The sequence below is a fragment of the Scyliorhinus canicula genome, chromosome 6 (genome assembly GCF_902713615.1).
Source record: "Scyliorhinus canicula chromosome 6, sScyCan1.1, whole genome shotgun sequence".
In the NCBI taxonomy this organism is placed as follows: Eukaryota; Metazoa; Chordata; class Chondrichthyes; order Carcharhiniformes; family Scyliorhinidae; genus Scyliorhinus; species Scyliorhinus canicula.
Window position 1 is genome coordinate 28317615 of NC_052151.1, and position 26849 is coordinate 28344463.

The window sequence follows — 26849 nt, forward strand, 5'->3', positions numbered from 1 at the left end:
AAGATGTCAACAACCTTAAATCTTCAAAATGTGACACAATTAAGGTCGTGTTTAGGGTAATTGAACTTAATTTGAATAATTAGCATGGTAAATTTGTGCCAAACTTAGCAACATAATTGAAACCTTTACACACCTTGTTAAGTGCCAAACAGGTATGGTACTAGTCAGAAGAATGTGGAAGTGCAGACAATGGCTGTGATTCTCCGCTCCCCACGCAGGGGGGGGGGGGGGGAGAATCGCGGGAGGTCCGGGCGAATCACGCCACGCCGCCCTGGCACCCCCCGCGATTCTCCCCCCCGCCCAAAATTTTTCCTGGCGACCGCCGATTCTCCGGCCCGAATGGACCGAGCGGCCTGACGACCCTGACCGGTTCGCGCCGGCAGCAACCACACCTGGTCGCTGCCGGCATGAACATCGCGCGACAGGTAAGTGTGGGGCCTGTGGGGGGCGAAGAGAGGATCGAGCACCATGGGCGTGCTCATCGGATGTCTGGTCTGCGATCGGTGCCCACCGATCGTCGGGCCGGCGTCTGTAAACGACGCACTCTTTTCCCTTCACCACCCCGCAAGATCAAGTCGCCATGTCTTGCGGGGCAGCGGAGGGGAAGATGGAAACTGCGCAAGCGTGGGTTGGAGCCGGCAAACCTGCGCATGCATGGCTGACGTCACTTAGGCGCCGCCGGCCACGTCATTCTCGGCACGCCGCTTTGACGCAAGCGTCAAGGCCCAGCGCCCGAGATTCGCGCAACGCCGCTCCTAGCCCCCCGGGGCGGGGAGAATAGGGGGCGAGGAGCGGCCTCCGACGCCGGAGTGAAACACTCCAGGTTTCACTCCGGCGTCGGCTGTTCTCTCTGTTTCGGAGAATCGCGCCCAATGAGTTAAAAGAAACTTTACAGAAGTCAGAGCTGTTGGTTCACTACGATTCTAAGCTGAAGTTACAACTTGCTTGCGATGCCTTACCTATGAGGTTGGTGCAGTTGTCTCGTACACCTTCAGGAGAGGAATGACCATTAACATTTGTTTCACAAACTCTTACTAGCGCAGAAAACAAATATGCTCAGCGAGGAAAAAGAGGCTTTGAGCTTCATTTTTGGGGTAAGAATGTTCCACTACTACATTTATGGTCGTCATTTTACCCTTGACGAATCATTGACGCTTGGTGATAATCTTTGAACCGTATAAAAGTCTACCTTCTTTGGCAGCTAGTAAGTTACAAAGATGGTCTTCAATGTTATTGGCACACACTTACGATATCTAATACTGCAAGTCAGAGCAACATGCAGATTCTGATGCTTTGTCAAGATTGCTGATACAAGTCAAGCATCAGCCTGATGAATATTTCGTCAACATCCTGTATATCTCACTTGTGGATAATGTGCCTGTGACTTCACTTCAAGCTCAAAGATACACAAGAACCGATCCAGTGATGGGGGAAGGTGATGAACTTGGTCCAAAGAGGAACGCAGTGAGAAGTTCATAGGAAAAATCCAGACCTCAAGCCTTACATCATAAGAACACTCGGTTGTCATAACAGAATGGAGTTCTATCGTGCAGAATCCATGTGATTATTGCTCTGTGCTTGCGTAGTAGAGTCCTTGCCCAACTACATGACAACCTGGTGTGATGAGGATGAAGGAATTGGCACACAGTTAATTTTGGTGGCCAGAAATAGGTGCTCAAATTGAAGAGAAAGTGAGGCAATGTCAATCCTGTGCAAAACTAAGGAACAGCACAGCCTCACGGCGCTGAGGTCCCAGGTTCGATCCCGGCTCTGGGTCACTGTCCGTGTGGAGTTTGCACATTCTCCCCGTGCCTGCGTGGGTTTTGCCCCCACAACCCAAAGATGTGCAGGTTAGGTGGATTGGCCATGCTAAATTGCCCCTTAATTGGAAAAATGAATTGGATACTCTAAATTTATAAAAAAAAAGAAAAAAAAAAAAAACTAAGGAACAGTCCACCATTACACCCGTGGGAATGGTCGACACAGTCAAGGGAAAGAATACACACCGAATCAGCTGGTCCAGTAAAGGATCACATGTTCCTAGTGACTGTGGATGTCCACTCTAAATGGCCGGAAGCCATGATCATTAATTCAACAACAACTGAACAGACCAATGAGAGACCAGACAAAATCTTCTCAAGATTTGGAACACCAGGACAGATTGTTAGTGACAATGGTGCTCGGTTCACTTTGAAACAATTTGAGGACTACTTGAAGGGAAGCGGTGTTCACCATATCAAGTCAGCTCCATATCATCCTGCAGCGAATAAATTGACCGAACGTTTTGCACAATCGTCTAAGGAACAGGGGCCATGGTAAGAAGATGAACAAATTCCTAATGTCACTATACATGCAGCAGCTCAGAGTTCACCAGCAATGTTGCTGTTCAAAAGGAAACGCGAGCACAGTTTGATTTGTTAATTCCGCAAGTTACTTCAGGGATTGTCAAATGACGACAGCAAGCCAAAATTGCTTGGAGGGAACAAAACTCTAAAAAGCGAATATTCAGCCAGGAAGAGCAAATGCTGGCGAGAAGCTACACCACCAACTAGAAGTGGGTGCCTGCTGTGATCCTGGCAAAGTCAGGTCTAATATCACACACCGTACAGTTAGTGATGAAAGGGTTTGATGATATCATGTTGATCAGCTACTAGCTTCAAAAAGTGAATTCACCAAAACTTCTCTAGAGGTTCTTCCCTTGGAAAATCTAGAGACCGATACTTCAAAAAGAGAGGGGACCTATACCAGGAAATATCTGTTAATCCAGGCATTGCCAAACTCAGGGGTGGACCTGTGGGTGGGTCGCAGGCGGGTATCTGGAGGGTCGCTGAGCAGTCCGTCGTGGTTCCCCGAATGCACAAATCCGCATGTAACAGTCGCAGCAGCCAGTTTTTAATAACGCCAGCTGCAAACTGCCTTCAAAATGGCCACGAACATGTAAAACAAATGCGGCCGCACTGCGCATGCGTGCCAGATCATCGGTGCGCATGCGCAAAACTATGCGCTTGCGTGCCGGTGATCGGGCACGCATGCGCAGTGCGGCCGCTTTTTTTTAAACGATCGCAGCTATTTTTGTACAAGTTCGGTGGTGTTTTATTCATGTTGTTTTATTCGTTTTATTCATTTTACTTTTAATTTTTTCATTTATTTTATTTTTATTTTTTTTACAAGTTTGGGTGGGGTTTATTTGATAAAAGTTTACAGGAAAAAAATGCAAAACTTTGGACAGATGCAGACTCCATACTTTCCGACACCGGAAGGCTTGACCTTCATCCAACAGGTTCCATTGGAGGAGCGTGTGCGAGGGCCAAAGGGACCGAAAACCATTTGCTCCATTTTTGTCAGCAGCAAACAAGGTAAGAGAAAATGGTGGTTCGCGCAGGTCAGCCGTTGTAGGTCGCAAATGTTGGCTGGCGTGGGTCGCAAAGGTCGGCCGGCATGGGCCGCAAAGGGTCGGCTAGCGTGGCCCGCGAAGGTCGGCCGGCGTGGGTCGCGAAGGTCAGTCGGCGAGGGTCGCGAAGGTCGGCCAGGTTGGGTCCCGAAGGTTGGCCAGTTGGTAAAAATGGGTCCCCGAAAAAAAGTTTGAAAAACACTTTGTTAATCATAGAATTCCTACAGTGCTGAAGGAGGCTATTCGACCCATTGAGTCTGTACCGACCCTCTGAGAGAGCACCCTGCCTAGGCCCAAACCCTGCCCTATCTCTGTAACCCCACCTAAACCATCACAGCATTGGATACCAAGGGGAAATGTAGCTTGGCCAATCCACCTCATCTGCACATATTTGAACTGTGGGAGGAATTAGAGCACCCAGAGGAAACCCACGCCGGCACGGTGAGAATATAAAAACACACAGACAGTGACCCCCAGGACATAATTGAACCAAGCTCCCTGGTGCTGTGAGGTAACAATGCTAACCACTGTGCCACCGTACCGCATGGAAGTCAAGAGGAGAAGTGAGGTTGTCAATAGTTCAATGGGAATGGGGTTGAAAATGTGCTTAGAGACGGCGTGTGCTCCAGAACCTGCCACACCCCTCGCCAAGCTGTACCAGTACGGCTACAATACTGGCATCTACCCAGCAAGCTGGAAAATCGCCCAGATATGTCCCATCAACAAAAAGCGGAACAAATCCAACCAGGCTAATTACCAGTCAGTCCAAACCCTATCATCAGCAAAGCAATGGAATGTGTCATCAGCAATGTTTCAAGTGGCCCTTACTCAGCATTATCTGTTCTCTGACCACGTGGGCCATGCTGGCCGACCCTTCGCGGCCCACGCCGGCCGACATTCGCGGCCTACGCCGGCTGACCTGCGCCCCCCACCATTTTCTCTTACCTTGTTTGCTGCTGACAAAAATGGAGGAAATGGTTTTGGGTCCCTTTGGCCCTCGTACACACTCCTCCAATGGAACCTGTTGGATGAAGATGATGGCTTTCGGTGTCGGAAAGTATGGAGTCTCCATCTGTCCAAAGTGCTGCATTTCTTTCCTGTAAAATTCTATCAAATAAACCCCCCACAAACTTGTAAAAAAAATAAAAAAATAAAAGTAATAAAATAAATGAAAAAAATAAAAACTCGGTTTGGATTCTCCCATGGCACTCAGTTCTTGACTTCATTATAGTCTTGGTCCAAACATGGACAAAAGATTTGTCTGCCAGAGGGGTGCTCGGAAGTTAAGGTTTCTGTTGTCCACACAGTATCCCTCAGGTATAAGGACTACAGAATATATCATAGTAACAGCAGCATGGTAACAACAGCTATCACCCCAACACTTTGAGCAAGCTTCATGCCGGCCTCATAATATTTGTTTAACCCACCAATACCAATGGCGATTTTTTCTGTCCTGGTGTGTGGTGCCTTGTTCAAACATGCTGAGGTATGGCTTTCACATCAAATCGCCGGAGGGGTATTTGATTTGCGATACTTTCCAGTTGCACCACCAAACACACCCACTCTGATGGGGTTGGAAAATCCGGGCCTATATTTCAAAGAGAAAATCTAATCATCATCCCTTGACATTCAGTGGCATTACCATCTCTAAACCCCTGATTATCAACATCCTGGAGGTTACCATTGGTCAGAAACTGAACTGGACTATCTATGTTTAACACTGTGGCTACCGGGGTAGGTCAAAGGTTAGAAGCCCTGCAGTGAATAACTCATCTCCTGACCCCCTTAAAGCCTGTCCACCATCTACAAAGCACAAGTCAGGAGTGTAATGGAATCCCCTCCACCTGCCTGGATGAGTGCAGCTCCAACAACACTCAAGAAGCTCCACACTATCCAAGAAAAAGAAGCCTGCTTTATTGGCACCCCTTCCACAAACATTCACTCCCTCTGCCATACTGGAACAGTGTGTACCATGTACAAGATGCACTGCTACAACTCACCAAGGCATCTTAATCAGCACCTTCCAAACCCACGACCAGTACCACGTAGAAGGACTAAAGCAGCTGATACCTGGGAACGCTACCACCTGCAAGTTCCCGTCTTAGCCACTCACCACCCTGACTTGGAAATACATCACTGTTCTTTCATTATGACTGGGTCAATATCCTGGAACTCCCTGTCTAAAAGCACTGTGGGTGTAGCTTCACCACACGGACTGCAGCAGTTCAAGGCAGCAGCCCACCACCACCTTCTCAAAGGCAATTCGGGATGGGCAATCAATGTTGACAAGGCCAATGATGCCCACATCCCAGGAATGAATAAAAAAAAATGAAATAGGGGGCAGCACGATAGCATGGTGGTTAGCATAAATGCTTCACAGCTCCAGGGTCCCAGGTTCGATTCCCTGCTGGGTCACTGTCTTTGTGGAGTCTGCACGTCCTCCCCGTGTGTGCGTGGGTTTCCTCCGGGTGCTCCGGTTTCCTCCCACAGTCCAAAGATGTGCGGGTTAGGTGGATTGGCCGTGCTAAATTGCCCGTAGTGTCCTAAAAAGTAAGGTTAAGGGGGGGTTGTTGGGTTACGGGTATTGGGTGGATACGTGGGTTTGAGTAGGGTGATCATTGCTCGGCACAACATCGAGGGCTGAAGGGCCTGTTCTGTGCTGTACTGTTCTATGTTCTATGTTCTAACAGTGGCCTGCAGAGGCTCAAGAATACAGCTCACTGCTTTTTTGAGACCGATTAGTGATGCCCACATCCCGTGAAAAAGAATATAAAAAAGGAATCAGAAATCCCAGACTCTGTATGTAGAATACAGAATCCAAATCCAGACAGTTATCATATTATGGCAGACTGTAAAATACAGACACTAAGTTGCTGCAGGCAGAATCCATATTCAGGCACCAATTAGACTGCTACATAGAGACGCCAGCCTGTGATATCATTGCCGACTTCATCAGCCTGACCTAAGCATCCAAGTTAGTCACCATTTAACTCTCATAAGTAAGGTGACCGTGGTTGCACAATTCACAACACGGTTTCTGCTTCCATTTGGTTCAATAAACAGTAAAATCTGCTTTCATTTCTGCGTACACCAGTGTGCCTGACTTTTAATAAAAGGAGAGACTTCTTACAAAGCCGCAACTTGCTCCAATTAATCATTGTGCGTGCAGCCATGATAAAAGCCTGGCATGAAACCACTTGTTGCTTTTCTCTTTTAATCCTATATCTCTGTGAGGTAAATATTGTCTGAATTCCCATCTAGTTACTGCGCTGGTTATAAATTACTTCTGATTACAGGGTGTTTGCTGAGGTATTTTTTCTCAGAGCAAGTGTATGTCGGGCATTGTTGGCATGTTTATTGGCACCAGCTACTGGCCAGCACCGTTGACGATGCCGTTTGATTTTTTTGTTCAGCCACAATAGTCACTGAAGCGATGAGACAAAACATTTTGTGAGCTGTGGCTGGCCCGAGATGTTATAAACCTATCGGAAAAGATCGAAAAGGCTGGGGCCTTTTTTTTCTATAGAAAGGGGATGCTGAGTGGTGACTCATTCGAGATCTTGAAGATTGTGAGGTGACTTGGTAGGGGTAGGCCGAGAGAATATGTTTGAGCTTATAAAGGAGGCTGAAGCTGAACCGTTTGACCCTTCCAGCCTGCTCCACCATTCACTAAGATCATGGCTGACCTGGTTATGGTCCGAACTCCACATTCCTGTCTGCCCCTCATAACCCTTGACTCCTTCTCTAACAAACACCTGTCAAACTCAGCCTCGAATAAATTCACTGACCCAGACTGACGTCCCTCCAAGAGAAGGAAATTCTCCTCATCTCTGTTTTAAATAATCAACCTGTAATTTTTAAAACTGTGCCCCCCACCCGCCCCATACACACACACACACACACACACACACGAGGAAATATCCTTTGGGCATCCACCCTGTCAAGTGCCCTCAGGATCTTATATGTTTCCATCAGACCACCTCACATTCTTTCAAACTCCAATGGGTATAGGCCCAACCTATTCATAGAATTTTTTACATAGAATTTACAGTGCAGAAGGAGGCCATTCGGCCCATCGAGTCTGCACCGGCTCCTGGAAAGAGCACCCTACCCAAGGTTAACACCTCCACCCTATCCCCATAACCCAGTAACCCCACCCAACACTAAGGGCAATCTTGGACACTAAGGGGAATTTATCATAGCCAATCCACCTAACCTGCACATCTTTGGACTGTGGGAGGAAACCGGAGCACCCGGAGGAAACCCACGCACACACGGGGAGGATGTGCAGACTTCACACAGACAGTGACCCAAGCCGGAATCGAACCTGGGACCCTGGAGCTGTGAAGCGATTGTGCTATCCACAATGCTACCGTGCTTCCTTTATTCATAGGATAAGCCCCTCATTCCAGGAATGAGTTGAGTGAACTCTCCCTGAACCCCTTCTCCCACAATCATATATATTTTTTTTCAAATTAGGAGACCAAAACTGTACATGGTGCTCCAGATGTGGGCTGGAATTCTCTGGCTATTGCGATTCTCTGCTCCCCCTGACAGCAGCCACCCCCCCATGGGTGTCCCGGCGGTGCGAGGGTGGTTTCAATGGGAAATCCCACTGACAAGCAGCAGGAATAAAGAATCCCACTGCCAGCGAATGGCGCTGCCCAGAAACACAGGGCCGGAGAACTGGGGAATCCCTCCCATGGTCTGACCGAGACCCTGGACAACTGTAGTAAACCCTCCCTACATTTATGTTTTCTTCCCTTGCAATACATGCCAACATTCTATTTGCCTTCCTAATAACTTGCTGTGCCTGCATATTGACTTTATGTAATTCATGTACCAGGAAGAGGCGGCACGGTAGCACAATGGTTAGCACTGTTGCTTCACAGCTCCAGGGTCCCAGGTTCGATTCCCAGCTGGCTCGCTGTCTGTGCGGAGTCAGCACGTTCTCCCCGTGTCTGCGTGGGTTTCCTCCGGCTGCTCCGGTTTCCTCCCACAATCCCAAAGATGTGTAGGTTAGGTGGATTGGCCATGCTAAATTGCCCTTAGTGTCTACAAAGGTTAGGTGGGGTTACTGGGTTATGGGGATAGGGTGGAGACGGTGGCTGAAGTACGGTGCTCTTTCTAAGGGCCGGTGCAGACTCGATGGGAAAAATAGCCTCCTTCTGCACATTCTATGATTCTATGACACCCAGATCCCTCTGTACCACCGTTAAATTCAGGAGAAACCTCTTTACCCAGGGAGTGAGTATAATGTGGGCCTCACTGCAGGGAGTATAGCGGGGGCGAATTGATGCATTGAAGAGGAAACATGATAAGCACATGAGCGAGAGACAAATTGAAGGATATGTCGATAGGGTTCGATGAAGAGGAGAAATAGCGAAGCTCATGTGGAGCACAGGCACCGCCATTGATCAGTTGGGCTAAAGGCCTGTTTCTGATCCGGACTGGCAAATTTAATTCTGTAAACGTAATTGCAGAATGAAAAATATTAGTAGTTCCTCATTTATAAGACTGTGAGGTCAGATTGGATGAGGAAGGACCTCCAACCCACCACATTGCACCCAGCTCTTGCTGAAATGACCCTGATCTAAATCATGCCTTCGGAAAATCTCCGTCCAGCTGCGTCGAGAAACACGTCTGGGCGGCTGAGATGCCTTACAGCTGTTAGGAAGAGCAATGTCTGACCTGTCAACAGACCTGTCAATGCACCTGTCAACAGATCTGTCAATAGGACCTGTCAACAGATCTGTCAAAGGACCTGTCAACAGTTTTGACAGCTACAAGGGGTAACAGACTGTTCAAAGTGGGACTATGAATTCCAATGCTTGTTCTTATGAGGAATTATGTACTGGAATTAAATGTTTGTTCTTATAAGTATTTGTGTAGTTGAAGGAATACAAATGTATTAAATTGTTTTATATAAAATAGTGATTTTTTTGGATTTGGTGAACTGTGCAATAGATATTTAGGCCGGAACTTGCTGGCCTTTCATCCCGGAGAGATCTTCCAGTCCTGCTGACAGCACACCCACTCTCCCAACAATGGGTTTCCCAGTGGTGAGGGATGCATTCAACGAGAATCCCTATTGAAAATGGCGGGACGAGAAGATCCCACCGACGGCCAATGGCGGGCTGCTTCCCAGCACCGCGGAACGCGTGATGGGTGTAAATCTTGCCCTTAGGGGATTTTCTGCTCCAACTTGCTGTAGGAATTGTCATGAGTGGATGGAAAATCTGATGGACCGACAAAATGTCCGTTGACGTAGGGTGGGCATTTGCAGTCTCACAATGGGGGCAGGACAAGAAAAATCCATCCATAGAACCTTATGTTATAGAACTTAATTTTATCTAATCTCAGCATGTGTGTCCTGAGATCTTTCCTTGATGGATGATGGATGCATGCATGGTAGGTATAATATAGAATATAGAACATACAGTGCAGAAGGAGGCCATTGGGCCCATCAAGTCTGCACCGACCCACTTAAGCCCTCACTTCCACCCTATCCCCTTAACCCAATAGCCCCTCCTAACCTTTTTGGACAGTCAGGGCAATTTAGCATGGCCAATCCATCTAGCCTGCATGTCTTTGGACTGTGGGAGGAAACCGGAGCACCCGGAGGAAACCCACGCACACACGGGGAGAACGTGCACACTCCGCACAGACAATGGCCCAGCGGGGAATTGAACCTGGAACCCTGGAGCTATGAAGCCACAGTGTTAGCCACTTGTGCTACTGTGCTGCCCTACTGTAATAATAGTAAGAGTGGTGGGTGGGGGAGGCATGGGTTAGCCACAGGGGCTATGGATCAAATGTCATAGATGGGTGGTAGAGGGGCATAGGTTGGAATGGAGGATATGAGAGGCCATGGGGACGGTATAGGGAATGAGGTGGCTTGGATTGGCATGAATAGGGCAGAGGAAGGGTTTGGAGTGGGGGGGAGGGGGGGGGGGGGTGAGGAGGGCAAGCGGCGAGAGCTGGAGGAGTATTTGATGTTTATTCTTAGTTAAACTTTTGACACAGTACCGGGGCCCTGAGGCAGACCATTCAGCTAGTCTGCCTCTGCAAACTACTGCCTCCTCAGCTCTTTTGACATTGCGCCACTGACTTCTAAAGTCGGTTGCACCCCACTTATGCCCACACCTCATCCCAGTAAGCCAGTAACCCCACGCAACCTTTTTTGGTCACTAAGGGCAATTTAGCACGGCCCATCCACCTAACCTGCGCATCTTTGGACTGTGGGAGGAAACCGAAGCACCCGGAGGGAACCCACGCACACACGGGGAGAACGTGCAGACTCCACACAGACAATGGCCCAGTGGGGAATCGAACCTGGGACTCTGGGGCTGTGAAGCAACAGAGCTAACCACTGTGCTACCATGCTGCCCGGATGAAAACCTGAGCCTGAGTTTGAATGGCTGTGAGAGAGAAGGGTGGGTATTCCGGCTTTTGCTAACTTAAGACCGAAATATGGCGGAGTTCAGCATGTAAGGGGATGGAATTAACTTTCCCTTCCCTATTAATTTTAATAAACGAATTATCGATATCATTTGCGAATTGTCACATAAGGTGTAAGAGGAGGTGTCAAATGTAAACTGAAGGCAGGCAAAGAACACAGAGTCGAGAACAAGTATTTCCTGCTCTGAACTAATGGAATGGAAGACATGTTGGGTGGGATTGTCCCCCACCCGGTGGGACGGGCCATACCAGCGCCGAGGAGTGCCATGAACCACACCGGTGTCCGGCCGCCCGGAAGGTGCTGTATCCTCCGCACCTTCAGGGGCTAGGCTGGCACCGGTGGGGTTGGCGCCAAGAGGTTGGCGCCATGCAAACCGGCACCGAAGGGCCTCCGCCGGCCGATGCGAGATGGCACATGCAAGGGAGCGGCAGTGGTGCTGGGGTCACCCCAGCACATGAGCAGAGTGGTTCTCCTCCACGCTGGGGTTGAGGTTGACAGCAGCCAGCGCAGAAGGAAAGATTGCCCCCACGGCAGGATTCACGCGCCCCCCCCTCCCCCCGGGCGATTCTCCGACCCGGCAGGGAAGTTGGAAGGATGGAAAGTTGCAAAAACGGGACACCCGGTGGCAAGAGGAAGCCCGGAAAAGGAGGTCGAGGAAGGAATACCAGTGACCTAGGGCGGGATTCTCCAAGCCCCCGCCGGGTCGGAGAATTGCCGGGGGGACGGCGTTAATCCCGCCCCGCCACCCCGACGCTGGCTGCCGAATTCTCTGGCCCCGGGGTTTTGGCGGGGGAGGGAATCACGCCGCGCTGGTCGGCGGCCACTGGCAGCGGCCCCCCCCTCCCCGGCGCTTCTCCGGCCCGCGATGGGCCGAGTGGCCGCCTGTTTTCGGCTGGTCCCGCCGCCGTAAATCAAACTAGGTCCTGGCTCTACGGGCGGCCTGCAGAGTTCTGGGGGGGGGGGGGGGGGGCGTGAGGGGCCGAGTGGCCTCCTTCTGTTCCTAATTTGCATGTCCGTATGAAAGGAGACAATGCTTGAAATTCTGTCCAGTAACTTCTCGGATCTGTTTGCAACTGTTAAATTCTGCTGCGTGCCAATATAAAGTTTGCAATCACCAAATGGTATCAAGTCTGCCTCCCTTGAAACTTGCCAAATGCACAGCATGTGCTCTCTGTCTGTGACTAGTGCTGCACATGTCAACGGCTCCTCTCTTCACTGTTTAAAAATAAAGGAATTAACGCTTTCACAAAAACCCTTGACAAAGGAATGTTGAACAAATGCATTTGCTTATTCATTTTTAATGCCACACAGCGAGCCTTCAGTCCGACAGGCTGTTTTGCTCAGTCACACTCAGGAAAATCTCCTTTTATGGCCCTCTGGCTTTGCTGTGAAAATGTTTAACATTTCCACTTATTTATTATGTGGTTGAAGCAAAAGGTACTCATGAAAATAGTTATAGCATTTATTAGCAGCGCCTGAAGCAAATGCCTCAAACAGAATATTATGGCATTAGTCCAGCCAAGGGGGTTCAAGTGCTGTGCTGAACCACAAGAGAAGAACTCAAGTGATTGATGAAGACCATCTCATCCTGTTTCTGAATGATTCAGAGGTGCGATGAGGAGAAATTAATTTACAGAGCGAGTTGCTACGACCTGGAATGCACTGACTGCAGGAGTAGTGGGAGCAGATTCAACAAGAACGTTGGAAAGGGAATTGGGTCAAACCCTTGAAGTGCTGAGGGGAACGAGCAAGGGAGTGGCACTAATGCGATAGCGCTTTCCAAGAGCCAACACAGGAATGATGGGCCAAATGGCCTCATTCTGTGTTGTATGATTCCCTGACTAAGTAGAGAGGTCAGTACAGAGCTGTGTAATCTGAGAGCACAACATGACCAGACGACTGGTCGGGGGAGATAGGAAATAAAAGGCACAGGCTGAAAGGATGTTTGAAGCAAAGTAGAGAGCAGTGATTGTTTCCTTCTGGGTGTCCTGCTTTTAAACACAATGCTTTATTGGTGTATTTATCCCTTCCACTGTTTGCCTCCAATAGTTTTCTGATCGTTGTCATCCAAGATGGCGGCCCCAGACGTGCCCACCCAGAGATATTTCTCCGACCTGTATACTCGCCCGCCGGCGGCTCCCAATACGTCTGCACAATTCAATATTTCTTTTCTGCCCCAGTCAGTCTGAGAACACGAAGCTTCAAAGAAAATGTTGCATTTACGGAGCAAACTGTGTGCAGTCATCCGATGGAGCGTCCATTGGGACTAAAGTCCATTTCACAATGGATAACTGGTTCTGCCGGAGCCAACCCATGGTGTGATAACAGATCTCAACTTGATGGGGAGAAAATCGAGTCCAACCTTCGGTCGTTTCCCTTTACCGCACAATTCCGTCAATCTTCGGTGTCGGCTGGCTGAGTAAAAGATCGCCTTTAGGCCCCCGTTTCAGTCAATTAGAGATTGAGTTTATTTCCTGCAGTACTACTCCCGCCTTCAAAATGGACAGAGGGGGTCCCTGAAACCCAGGGCAAGTAGTAAATGAAAAAGGAAACAGAGTTAGGAATGGGTGGGATTAGATAGACATAACACATCATTCATTTGATACTCAGTCAAATAGTAGATTTGTTAGCAAAACTGAAGAACATTTCTATTTGTGAGGTATTGTATTAATGATCTGCACTTGGGTATATAGGACAGCTGACCCAAAATTCAGAGGTGGGGGCCGTCGTGAATTCGGCCGAGTTTCACGACGGCCTCGGAGGCCGCTCCTCGCCCCCTATTCTCCCCTCCCAGTGGGGCTAGGAGCGGCGCTCCGTAACTCTCGGCCGCCGGGCGGCGCACCGAGAGTGACGCGACGGCGGCGCCTATGTGACGTCAGCCGCGCATGCGCAGGTTGGCCGGCTCCAACCCGCGCATGCGCAGCTAACATCACAACGGCTGACAGCTCGAACATGTGCATGCGCGGTGGCCATCTTTCCCCTCAGCCGCCCCGCAAGACGTGGTGGCTTGATCTTGCGGGGCGGCGGAGGGGAAATAGTGCGTCCGATTAGGACGCCGGCCCGACGATCGGTGGGCACCGATCGCGAGCCTGTCCCCTCCCGAGCACAGTCGTGGTACTCATTCCCCACCAGGCCCCCTACATGCCCCAAAACGGGCATCTAACGGCGATTTCACGATGGCAGCGACCAGGTGTGGTTGCCGCCGTAGTGAAATGGTCGCGAACGGCAGGCCGCTCGGCCCATCCGGGTCAGAGAATTGCCGGTCGCCGTGAAAAACAGCGAGCGGCGATTCTTCCGAGCAGGGGGTGGGAGAATCGCGGGGGGTGCCAGCGGGTCGTGAAATTAGTCGGGGGTCCCTCTCGCGATTCTCCCACCCGGTGTGGGGAGCGGAGAATCGCCCCCAATATTTATGTTTTAAAAGGAGCCAATTTAACCAGGCTTTCTTGGGTTAAAGATAGAGTGGGTTTATTAACTACTCAGGCAAGGGAAAACTGGTCAACCACATGCATATATATTCTTACAAATTAGAAGGGAGAATTGAGTCCAAAAGTAGGTAACTATAAAAAAGGGGTATGCGAAACAAGCAAGGAGCAGATTGTGAAACATTGCGGCCTTTGCGATTCAAGGTTCCAGTAGAGTTGGCTTTAGCAGGCGAATTGTTGGTTTTTCAATTCCAGTGTTCTGTAGTTTGGTGGAGAAGCTAGGTATTATGCAGAGGAACAGTGTGTGCTTGCTGGCTTTTGCTTCTGTTCAACCTCCAGCACTTGTTCTCACAGAATAAACACACTGGGGAAGCTTTTCAACTGAATTTCAGCCATTCCTTGTGTATTCCTCCTGGGAAAGTGAATCCGCACTTCTGTCCAGGCATTACTCTCAGGATCTCATGACATGGCCATTATTTCCCTTTGTCTCGACCGGAGATAGTAATAAATGTCTGGTTGCTTTTGGAAGTACTTTGACTGGTAACAGGGAGGGGCTCCACTTCCTCTTGGAGAATCACCCTGAAGCAGCCAGTGACTGACTTTGCATCCTCCACCATCTTTGGCTAGTATGTCCATCTAAAAAACAACCAACAGGTCTTATTTAAAGTTCAATATTTCTGTACGTAATCTCCACCATCGTGACAGTGGTAAACAAAGCGAATGGTAGACCTGGGCAGACACATGGCAGATGAAGTTTAATGTTGGGAAATGTGAAGGGATGCATTTTGACAGGAAGAATGAGGAGAGGCAATAATATGAAAATTGTACAGTTTTAAAATGCAGGAATAGAGAGTCTGAAGGCTGTGGGTAGACAAAACCTGGAGGCAACACGATAGATTGCGAGGGCTGTTTCAAAACATATAGGATCCTTGGTGTTGCTAATAGGTGGATCGAGTACAAAAGCAAGGTAATTTCTAAATCACTGGTTCAGCCTGATCAGGAACTGTGTTCCTTTCTGGGACCCCACACTTTCGGAAGAATATCAATGCCATGGAGACTTAGATGTCCAGGTGGAAATGTGGCAGGAATGAGGTCACGGCTAAGGGGCTTCCGGTATCTGTAAAGAATGTAGGGAGCGGGGGCTGGTTTCCTTAGAGCAGAGACGGTGAAGGGGTGGATAGTTAATAGAGGTGTTCAAAATCACACAGGGTTTTCTGTGAAACTGCTTTCACTGGCACAAGGCAGGTAGCCAGCTGTCACAAGTTTAGGATAAGCTGTGAAACAACCAGAGATTGATGAAGATTTTATTTTAGATAGTGAATTGTTCTGGAATGTTCTGCCTGAAAGTGTGGTGGAAGCAGAATCAAAATAATTAAAAAATACATTTTTTTGTGGGGTGTCAGAGCCTTTTAAAGAGATGGAACAGATATCAAAGGGCTGGAGGTGTCCGTTCTGCACTTTCCAATTCTATGGGCAGAATCGCGATTGAGGTGTCGACAGGTGTCAGCTGGGGTGTCGACCAGAGAACCCAGACTACCTCCTATCAGATAGGCACAAGCCAAACAGGCAGTGATGAGGTTGGCGGCTACCCTTCCCCTGGATCAGCCCCCCAGGGATGGAAGCCCCGCCTACAGAGAGCTGCCATCCAATCAGAGGCCAGAGTTCTGGTGCCTGGTAAGGCGACTATAGAAACTGGAGCTGCTGCCCATTGGGCATTTAGGAGACAGTTCAGTAGTGTGGAGGGAGTGTTTGTGGGGAAAGTGTGCAGGAAGTCAGCTGCCAGGGTAGGGGGCTGGCTCTCGGCAGGGACCCCCATTTCCCATGTCGAGTCCCTTGATCAGTTACTGAGTGCCTTTGAGCAATGGAGCTACCCTACCTTCTGCTCCTACAGCCCCCCACCAGCACCCTCCCCCCTCTCCACTACGGCCCACCTCCCTCTCCACCACCACCCTCCCCCCACCACCCTCCCCCCTCTCCACACCACCCTCCCCCCTCCACCACCCTCCCTCCTCTCCACCACCACCCTCCCCCCCCACCACCCTCCCCCCTCTCCACACCACCCTCCCCCCTCTCCACCACCCTCCCCCCTCTCCACCACCAACCTCCCCCCTCTCCACCACCGCCCCCCTCCACCACCACCCTCCCCCCTCTCCACACCACCCTCCCCCCCTCTCTACTACGGCCCACCTCCCTCACCACCACCACCCTCCCCCCCACCACCCTCCCCCCCTCTCCACTACGGCCCACCTCCCTCTCCACCACCACCCTCCCCCTCGCCACCACCACCCGCCCCCTCGCCACTACCACCCTCCCCCCCTCCACCACCCTCCCCCCTCTCCACCACCACCCTCCCCCCTCGTCACCACCACCCTCCCCCTCTCCACCACCACCCTCCCCCCTCGTCACCACCACCCTCCCCCTCTCCACCACCACCCTCCCCCCTCTCCACCACCCTCCCCCATCTCCACCACCACCCTCCCCCTCTCCACCACCACCCTCCCCCTCTCCACCACCACCCTCCCCCCTCTCCACCACCACCCTCCCCCCACGTCACCACCACCCTCCCCCTCTCCACCACCACCCTCCCCCTCTCCACCACCCTCCCCCCTCTCCACCACCACCCTCCCCCTCGCCACCACCACCCGCCCCCTCGCCACTACCACCCTCCCCCCCTCCACCACCCTCCCCCCTCTCCACCACCACCCTCCCCCCTCGTCACCACCACCCTCCCCCTCTCCACCACCACCCTCCCCCCACGTCACCACCACCCTCCCCCTCTCCACCACCACCCTCCCCCCTCTCCACCACCCTCCCCCCTCTCCACCACCACCCTCCCCCTCTCCACCACCACCCTCCCCCTCTCCACCACCACCCTCCCCCTCTCCACCACCACCCTCCCCCTCACCACCACCCTCCCCCCTCTCCACCACCACCCTCCCCCCTCCACCACCCTCCCCCCTCGTCACCACCACCCTCCCTCCTCTCCACCACCACCCTCCCCCCCTCTCCACCACCACCCTCCCCCCTCCACCACCCTCCCCCCTCGTCACCACCACCCTCTCCACCACCCTCCCCCTCTCCACCACCACCCTCCCCCCTCGTCACCACCACCCTCCCTCCTCTCCACCACCACCCTCCCCTCTCCACCACCCTCCCCCTCGTCACCACCCCCTCCCCCCCCTCTCCACCACCCTTCCCCCTCTCCACTACCCTCCCCCCCACCACCACCCTCCCTCCTCGTCACCACCACCCTCCCCCTCGTCACCACCACCCTCCCCTCTCCACCCACCCTCCCCCTCTCTCCACCACCCTCCCCCTCTCCACCACCACCCTCCCCCTCTCTCCACCACCACCTTCTCTCCTCTCCACCACCACCCTCCCCCCTATCCACCACCCTCCCCCCTCTCCACCACCACACTCCCCCCTCTCCACCACCCTCCCCCCTCTCCACCACCACCCCTCCCCCCAATCCACCACCACCTTCCCTCCTCTCCACCACCCTCCCCCCTCTCCACCACCCTCCCCCCTCGTCACCTCCACCCTCCCCCTCTCCACCACCACCCCCCCCCCTCTCCACCACCACCCTCCCCCTCTCCACCACCACCCTCCCCCCTCTCCACCACCACCCTCCCCCTCGCCACCACCACCCACCCCCTCTCCACCACCACCCTCCCCCCACGTCACCACCACCCTCCCCCTCTCCACCACCACCCTCCCCCTCTCCACCACCCTCCCCCCTCTCCCCCCACCCTCCCCCTCTCCACCACCACCCTCCCCCCTCTCCACCACCCTCCCCCCCTCCCCCACCACCTCCCCCTCTCCACCACCACCCTCCCCCCTCTCCACCACCCTCCCCCTCTCCACCACCACCCTCCCCCCTCTCCACCACCCTCCCCCTCTCCACCACCACCCTCCCCCCTCTCCACCACCACCTTCCCTCCTCTCCACCACCACCTTCCCTCCTCTCCACCACCACCTTCCCTCCTCTCCATCACCACCCTCCCCCCCTCTCCACCACCCTCGCCCCCCTCTCCACCACCCTCCCCCCCTCTCCACCACCCTCCCCCCTCTCCACCACTCTCCCCCTCCTCTCCACCACCCTCCCCACTCCTCTCCACCACCACCCTACCGTCCTCTCCACCACCCCGCCCTCCCCCTCTCCACACCACCCTCCCCCCCCTCACCACCACCACCCTCCCCCCCTCTCCACCACCACACTCCCCCCTCCACCACCACCCTCCCCCCTCTCCACACCACCCTCCCCCCTCCTCTCCACCACCACCCTCCCCCCTCCTCTCCACCACCACCCTCCCCCCTCACCACCACCACCCTCCCCCCCTTCACCACCACCCTCCCCCCCTCTCCACCACCACCCTCCCCCCTCTCCACCACCCTCCCCCTCTCCACCACCCTCCCCCCTCTCCACCACCGCCCTCCCTCCCCTCTCCACCACCGCCCTCCCTCCCCTCTCCACCACCGCCCTCCCTCCCCTCTCCACCACCGCCCTCCCTCCCCTCTCCACCACCACCCTCCCCCCTCTCCACCACCACCTTCCCCCCCTCTCCACACCAGCCTCCCCCCTCCTCTCCACCACCACCCTCCCCTCCTCTCCACCACCGCCCTCGCCCCCCTCTCCACACCAACCTCCCCCCCTCTCCACCATCACCATCCCCTCCCCCACCCCATCACCCCTCCGGGGAGCTGACAAGCTGACCACAGGGTTTGAGCTGTTGTGCGTACCATATAGGAACAGGCCCACCTGCAGCTGGGGTAGTACCAGCGGTAGTGGGATGAGGCACCTGAGTGGTCATTAATTGGCCAGTTAAGGGCATCAGTTGGCAGCGGGGCAGGAAGGCCAACCATTGGCGGTCACAGGAAGGAGGCCAGATTCAGGTATACCGTCAACCCACCTTCCCCTACCTTCAAGCTCACCATCATAGGTTCCGCCTTATGGAACAGAGGATGCCAAAAAAGTGAATCGGGTAAAGGGAAGGCAGCCACTTTAGAGTCAAGGATGTAAATTGTTTAATTTGGAGTTGCAGTTGAAGCGATTAAATATGCCACACACGCACGGTGCTAATATTCCAACAGCAGAACTTCTCCTGGCACCTGAATATCTTTATATCTGGCTAATGCTAGTGTTTGTTTTAATGTTGCATTGTGTTAATTTTTTAAAATTGTTCAAGTCATCTGTGGAAACAGTACCTTCCATGGGTCTGCCTGCAGCTGAATATATAAATCATGGTCACTATGTGTAATCGAGTCTAAATAAGGTGTTGGAAGGTTTCAGCGGTGTGGGAGTCCAGAGCTGTTTAATCAGGAAGGAGGCATCACCTGTCGACACTCAACCTATTCATCAGAACGCAGTCTGATGGAACAGATATCTGGCAGGGTGTGTCTCGAACCTTGGTTATGTTATTAATTCCAGTGTTCAGATTCAAAGACATTTAGCTTCCTTTTTCCTTTAAGCATTGAAGTGTTGGCTAGTGTAGACTTGAGAGATGAACAGACACTTCCAACACTGATGAAGGTTCAACTCAATTTTATTAACTACTTCCTAACTAACTAACACACGATGACTGTGGGTCTAAATGATGCTAACTTAAACTAGAGACCTAAGCCTTGTCCGAACCAGTTGATTCTCTCAGCACGTGGTGTGAGTCTGTGCTGGGCTGGATGAGTTCTTGTTACACTGAAAGGCAGCACCCAGAATGAGCGGGAACCGTGGTGCCCTCTGCCTTTATAGTGTGTGTATTCTAACTGGTGATTGGCTGCGGTGTTTGTACATGTTGATTGGTCCCTGTGTGTGTCTGCACCATGATATACTGGTGTATATTATGACAAGCAACAGCTGTCTCTGCTACTCCATCCTAGCCTTGTCAAGATGTCCAGAGGGCTCAAAGGCGGGCCGCATGCCAGGACCTTCCCTAGAACTCTCCCCGTGTCTGAGTTTCCTCCGGGTGCTCTGGCTTCCTCCCACAGTCCAAAGACGGCAGGTTAGGTGGACTGGCCACGTTAAATTGCCTCTTAATGTCCAGGGGTGGGATTACCGGGCTAGAGTGGGGGTGTGGGCCTAGGTAGGGTGTGATGGAACCATCAATTCAGCGAACACGTGTAGTTGGATCTGAACAGAGGCTTTAATACACTTACAATAGAGCCAGCCTATTCGTCGTTGAACTTCAGGTGAACTGGCAGGCTGGCTCTAAGGCACTGATCTTTATACATCGGTCCCAGGGGGAGGAGTCCTGGGCGGAGCCAAGGGAGGAGCCCAGTACAAACTCTCGCGTACTCCTAGAGCGACTCCACCTGGTGGTCGGATAGTGCAACTGCACTTACAATGTGTAGATAACGAACATATATACATGGAGTGATATTGGCAACTATATATAGTGTGAATCACATTCACCACATTCACCCCCTGTTAAAAAAATCAAGTCCAGTGGGGGTGATGGCTCAAAGAGTCAGTCTGTCCAGTGGACGAATTATCCGTTTTGATCTGCAGAGCACCGGGGTTGCAGCCTCTTGCGGTGGCTGGGCTGACGTCGAGGTCTGGGGTACGGTTGCCGGCTCCGGGGCGAGTCTTGCCCGAGCCTCATACACCTCCTGGTCGAATGGAGACTGGGGGCGTGGGGGGCGGGCTGGTGCTGCCGCTCGGGACTGGTGGGGTGAGCTCGCAGAATCGGGGACGCAAGGGGGGCGGCCGCATAGGGAACGGGGAAAGGAGTTCCTCGGTGGGGGTAGATGGGGGGCTGGATCCACCGGGTGCCAGGTTCCCGAGGGATACTATGTCCTGGCGACCATCCGGGATCTCAACAAATGCGTACAGTGGGTTGGAATGAAGCAGGCGCACCTTTTCAACAATGGGGTCGGTCTTGTGCGCCCTGACGTGCTTCCTTAGGATAACCGGGCCTGGCGTCCTCAGCCACGCCGGAAGTGAGACCCCTGTGGTAGTGCCCCTGGAAAAAATGAAGAGCCGCTCGTGGGGGGTTTGGTTGGTAGCTGTACACAGGAGGGATCTAATTGCGTGGAGCGCGTCAGGGAGGACTTCCTGCCTTTGGGAAACTTGGAGCTTCCTGGACCTGAGGGTCAGTAGGACGGTCTTCCAGATCGTCGCGTTCTCCCTCTCCACCTGTCCGTTCCCCCTGGGGTTGTAGCTGGTAGTCCTGCTCGAGGCGATGCCCTTGTCGAGCAGGTACTGACGCAGCTCGTCACTCAGAAAGGAGGCACCCCGGTCGGGGGGAAACTGAACAGGGTGAAGACACTATGCAGGGCCCTAATGACTGTGTGGGAGGTCATATCGGGGCATGGGATGGCGAAGGGAAATCGGGAGAACTCATCAATAATGTTAAGGAAGTAAATGTTTTTGTTAGTGGAGGGGAGTGGCCCTTTGAAATTGATCGCAAGGCATTCAAAGTGCCTAGAAGCCTTGACCAGGTGGGCCCTGTCTGGTCTATAGAAGTGCGGTTTGCACTCCGCGCAGATCGGGCAGTCCCTGGTGACCGCTTTTACCTCCTTGTTGGAGAAAGGCAGGTTTCGGGCTCTGATGTAGTGGGCAAGCCGGGTGACCCCTGGGTGGCAGAGGTCATCGTGGATGGCTTTTAGGCGGCTGATTTGCGTTCTGGCGCATGTCCCGTGGGATAGGGCATCCGAGGGCTCGTTGAGCTTCCCCGGTCGATATTTGATATCGTAATTGTAGGTGGAGAGTTCAATCCTCCACCGAAGAATTTTGTCATTTTTAATTTTGCCCCTATGCGAATTGTCGAACATGAAGGCGACCGACCGTTGGTCGGTAATGAGGGTGAACCTCCTACCTGCGAGGTAGTGCCTCCAGTGTCGGATAGCCTCCACGATGGCTTGTGCTTCCTTCTCGACTGAGGAGTGTCGGAGTTCTGAAGCGGATAGTGTACGGGAGAAAAATGCAATGGGCCGCCCTGCTTGGTTTAAAGTGGCTGCTAGCGCTACCTCAGAGGCGTCGCTCTCAACCTGAAAGGGAGTGGATTCATCCACCGCCCGCATGGCTGCTTTGGCGATGTTGTCCCTGATGCAGCTGAAGGCTTGGCGCGCCTCAGCAGACAGGGGAAATAGTGTGGCCTTGAAGAATGGACGGGTTTTGTCCGCATATTGGGGGACCCACTGGGCGTAGTAGGAAAAGAGCCCCAAGCACCGTTTAAGGGCCTTGGAGCCATGGGGGAGGGGGAGTTCTAAGAGGGGGCGCATGCGGTCCGGGTCTGGGCCCAGGACTCCGTTCTCCACGACGTAGCCGAGGATGGCTAGTCTGTTTGTGTGGAACACGCATTTCTTCTGAAAATGAAAATCGCTTATTGTCACGAGTAGGCTTCAATGAAGTTACTGTGAAAAGCCCCTAGCCCCGGCGCTGTCCGGGGAGGCTGGTACGGGAATCGAACCGTGCTGCTGGCCTGCCTTGGTCTGCTTTAAAAGCCAGCGATTTAGCTGAGTGAGCTAAACCAGCCCCTGGTCACCTTGTTATATGTAAGGTTTAATTTTTGGGCCGTCTGGAGAAAACGGTGGAGGTTGGCGTCGTGGTCTTGCTGGTCATGGCCGCAGATGGTAACATTATCCAGATACGGAAACGTGGCCCGCAGCCCGTACTGGTCTACCATTCGGTCCATTGCTCGTTGGAACACCGAAACCCCGTTAGTGACGCCAAAGGGAACCCGGAGGAAATGGAAGAGGCGGCCATCGGCCTCGAACGCCGTGTAGTGGCGGTCCTCCGGGCGGATTGGGAGCTGGTGGTATGCAGACTTCAGATCCACCGTGGAAAATACCCGATATTGGGCGATCTGGTTTGCCATGTCTGCGATTCTGAGGAGGGGATACACGTCTAGGAGCGTAAAGCGATTGATGGTCTGGCTATAATCGACGACCATGCGGAATTTTTCCCCGGTCTTGACGACCACCACCTGAGCTCTCCAGTGACTGTTACTGGCCTCTATGATCCCCTCACTGAGCAGCCTTCGGACCTCCGTTCTGATAAATACCCTATCCTGCAGGCTGTACCGCCTGCTGCGGGTGGCTACCGGTTTGCAATCCGGGGTGAGGTTGCCGAAGAGAGGAGGGGGGGGGGCGATGCGCAGCATGGCGAGACTGCAGATAGTGAGTGAGGGCAGGGGCCCGCCGAAGCTGAGGGTGAGACTCTTGAGATTACATTGGAAATCCAAGCCTAAGAGGAGTGGCGCGCAGAGGTCGGGCAAGACATACAGTTTAAATTTGGAATAGCTAGTGCCTCGAATCGTTAGCGTTGCTGTAGTGCGGACTTGGATTTGGATGGAATGGGAGCCCGAAGCGAGGGCGATAGTTTGGTTGACGGGATAAATGGGGAGGGAACAGCGTCTTACCAGTTCTGAGTGTATGAAGCTCTCTGTGCTCCCGGAGTCGAAGAGGCACGACGTGTTGTACCCGTTGATCTGGACCTCCGCCATCAAATTTCTCAGATGCTTGGGGCGAGATTGGTCGAGGGTGACCGCGTTGAGTTGCGGGCCGCGTGGTGGGTGCCCGGGGGAGTCGAATTCTTCCGATCGGGCGTCCTGTCGAGTAGATGCCGCTGCGTTCTGGCGAGCTTGATGCAGGAACACTGCGCTGAGTTGCGGGCCATGTGGTGACTGCCCGGGGAGGTCGTACTCCTCCGATGAGCTGTTTGAGTCTGGGCCCGTGGATCGCACGTGGGGGGTGGTGATGAAGATGGCGTCCAAGGTGGCGACCCCCATGAATCGCACGTGGCCGGCCGCATGGTGGAGGTTTGCCAAGATGGCGGCCCCCATGGATCGCACGTGGCGGGAGGGGGCGGAGCCTGAGCGTAGGCTGCAGCGTTTCAGGCCCCGCGGGCCTGCTGGTGCTGGGGGCGATGTTTTTGGACTGTTGGGGTGTTGAGGGCTGGGGCCCTTCTGCCGAGGCACACTTTAGCATAGTGGCCTTTCTTCCCGCAGCTGCTGCAGGTCGCGGATCGGGCTGAGCAGTGCTGCCGCGGGTGCTGGCCTTGTCCACAGAAGTGGCAGGCTGGAGTAGTTGAATAACTGGTTTCGCGAGCTGGATAGTGGCAGGCTGGAGCAGTTGAATAACTGGTTTGGAGAGCTGAATAGTGGCAGGCTGGAGCAGTTGAATAACTGGTTTGGGGAGCTGAATAGTGGCAGGCTGGAGCAGTTGAATAACTGGTTTGGGGAGCTGAATAGTGGCAGGCTGGAGCAGTTGAATAACTGGTTTGGGGAGCTGAGTAGCTTTCACTGTGATAGCAGCCTCTACGGTAGTCTCTAAGCCCTGGGCCCCATTTTCTAATAGTCTCTGGGTGTTCTTTCAGAGGGTCGGTGCAGACTTGATGGACCGAACGTGCAGACTTAATGGCTTGAAAGGGCAGCATGGTAGCACAGTGGTTAGCACAGTTGCTTCACAGCTCCAGCGTCCCAGGTTCGATTCCCGTCTTAGGTCACTGTCTGTGCGGAGTCTGCGTGTTCTCCCCGTGTCTGCGTGGGTTTCCTCCGGGTGCTCCGGTTTCCTCCCATAGTCCAAAGATGTGCAGGTTAGGTGAATTGGCCATGCTAAATTGCCCTTGGTGTCCAAAAAACGTTAGGTGGGGTTGTGGGGATGGGGTGGAGGTGTGGGCGTAGGTAGGGTGCCCTTTCCAAGGGCCGCTGCAGGCTCGATGGGACGGTGCTGACTCTGAAGTACAATTTGTACTTCAGCAGTGACCTTCATGTAAGATATCTGGGATATCTAACATTGGTAATTTAAAAGGACACATTAGGCTGGCATTTGGCTGGTTAATACAGTTGACCTGTATTCACAGCCTTCTCTGTAAAGAAATACCTCGTTTCCATGTGAAATTCCATATCACCCTTCAAATAGTAAATGGAAGGAGTAGTTTTTCTCAAAGGTTCTCTGGAGTGAAAGTTGACGTGATGCTGATGAACTAAGATGACCGTTTGATTTACTCCTCATGATTCCCCATTTGCAGCTTTACAAGGTGCAGTTTGTTTTCACTGCCTGATTGGCTGCACACACTTCCCTTAATGAAGAGTTTGCTTCACCGAATGCAGCAACCCCCCCACCCCTCCAATGCACTGGTGGAGATCATTGCAGGAAAGGGGCATTATTGCTTGAATTTAGTCTGATGGCAAACTGAATTCTTCTGCATTTTTGCGTGAACAGAAAGCTGCGAAAGTCCTCAGTTGTATAAACTGCAGAGGGGCTCCACATCATCATTCGCATTAATCTGTCAGGCCCTGCTGTCTGGAGCCCTGTGCTGCTCTGCCATGTATATACAGTCTGGGTCACTGTGCTGCTTTCATAAACCATCCCTCGTCTTCATTCATATCTCCCGGTAAGAAATGTCCCACAGCTTCAATAACAACAACAACAACAACAACAACTGCCATTTGCGTAGCGCCTTGCAAGTAGCAAAATCACAATCCCAAATAAGATAGCTTCTTGACTAACAAAGCAGTAAAGGTTTTGGGAAAGGGGTAGTTGGGAAGCAGTCAAAGATTATGTCGGGGGGGAGAGTTGGAAATGCGGAGATTCGGTTGCAATCAGATCAGCCGTGATCTTATTGAATGGCGGAGCAGACTCGAGGGGCTGAATGGCCTAATCCTGCTCCGAATTTGTATGTTCATATGTGGAAGCAGGCCATTCAGCCCAACTGGGCTAGGCTGGCGGCAGCGCTCCACCTCACTTAACTTCATCCAATCAAAATAACCTTCTACCCCCTTTTCCCTTCGGCGTTTACCCAGCTTTCTCTTCAGTGCCTCTATTTTCCTCGGTAAGAAGTCTTACAACACCAGGTTAAAGTCCAACAGGTTTGTTTCAAACACGAGCTTTCGGAGCACGGCTCCTTCTTCAGGTGAAGAAGGAGCCGTGCTCCGAAAGCTCGTGTTTGAAACAAACCTGTTGGACTTTAACCTGGTGTTGTAAGACTTCTTACTGTGCTCACCCCAGTCCAACGCCGGCATCTCCACATCATGTCTATTTTCCTCAACTTTACCATGTGGTGGAGGAGACTCCACATTCCAAACACTCTCTGCATAAATATGTTCCGTCAGGATCTAAAGCTGTTTCGGAGGTAGGTTTAAAGGAGGGCCAGAAAGGAATGGAGAAAGGTGGAGATGCGGAGGAGTTCAGGGGCAGAATTCTGGAATTTAGGGACCAGGTGACTTGTGTGGTTGGGTGCAGTTACCGAGATAAGGAGGGAAGAGCCTCCGGAGGGATTGTGGGAATTAAAATTAACAAAGTTTATAAGGTAACTGAAGATTCATGGAGCCAACAGCAAGTACCTTGAAAATAAGCCAGGCACTAGAATAATAAATAAGGGGGCAAAACTGGGCTGATCCTGATCATTCATCAGCCTCTGCTGCCTGCGTTCAAATTCATGTCCCAAGGGGTTGTGTGGCAGGGAGGATGGAGGAAGCTGGGGCTGGTTTAGCTCACTGGGCTAAATCGCTGGCTTTTAAAGCAGACCAAGGCAGGCCAGCAATTCGATTCCCGTACCAGCCTCCCCGGACAGGTGCCGGAATGTGGCGACTAGGGGCTTTTCACAGTAACTTCATTGAAGCCTACTGGTGAAGTG

General features: G+C 52.6%; 1 protein-coding gene across 1 annotated transcript; it reads left to right on the forward strand.

Annotated features, from left to right (window-relative positions):
* Positions 1–2079: 2079 nt before the first annotated feature.
* Positions 2080–18877, forward strand: LOC119966940 (basic proline-rich protein-like; the record flags this gene model as incomplete). Its single annotated transcript, XM_038798897.1, is given in 10 exon segments — positions 2080–2315; positions 13034–13169; positions 16411–16597; positions 16633–16945; positions 17083–17185; positions 17187–17371; positions 17879–17951; positions 17953–18152; positions 18582–18620; positions 18685–18877. Coding segments are annotated over 10 exon segments (1665 nt in total), but the record flags the coding sequence as incomplete, so codon positions are not given.
* Positions 18878–26849: the final 7972 nt, after the last annotated feature.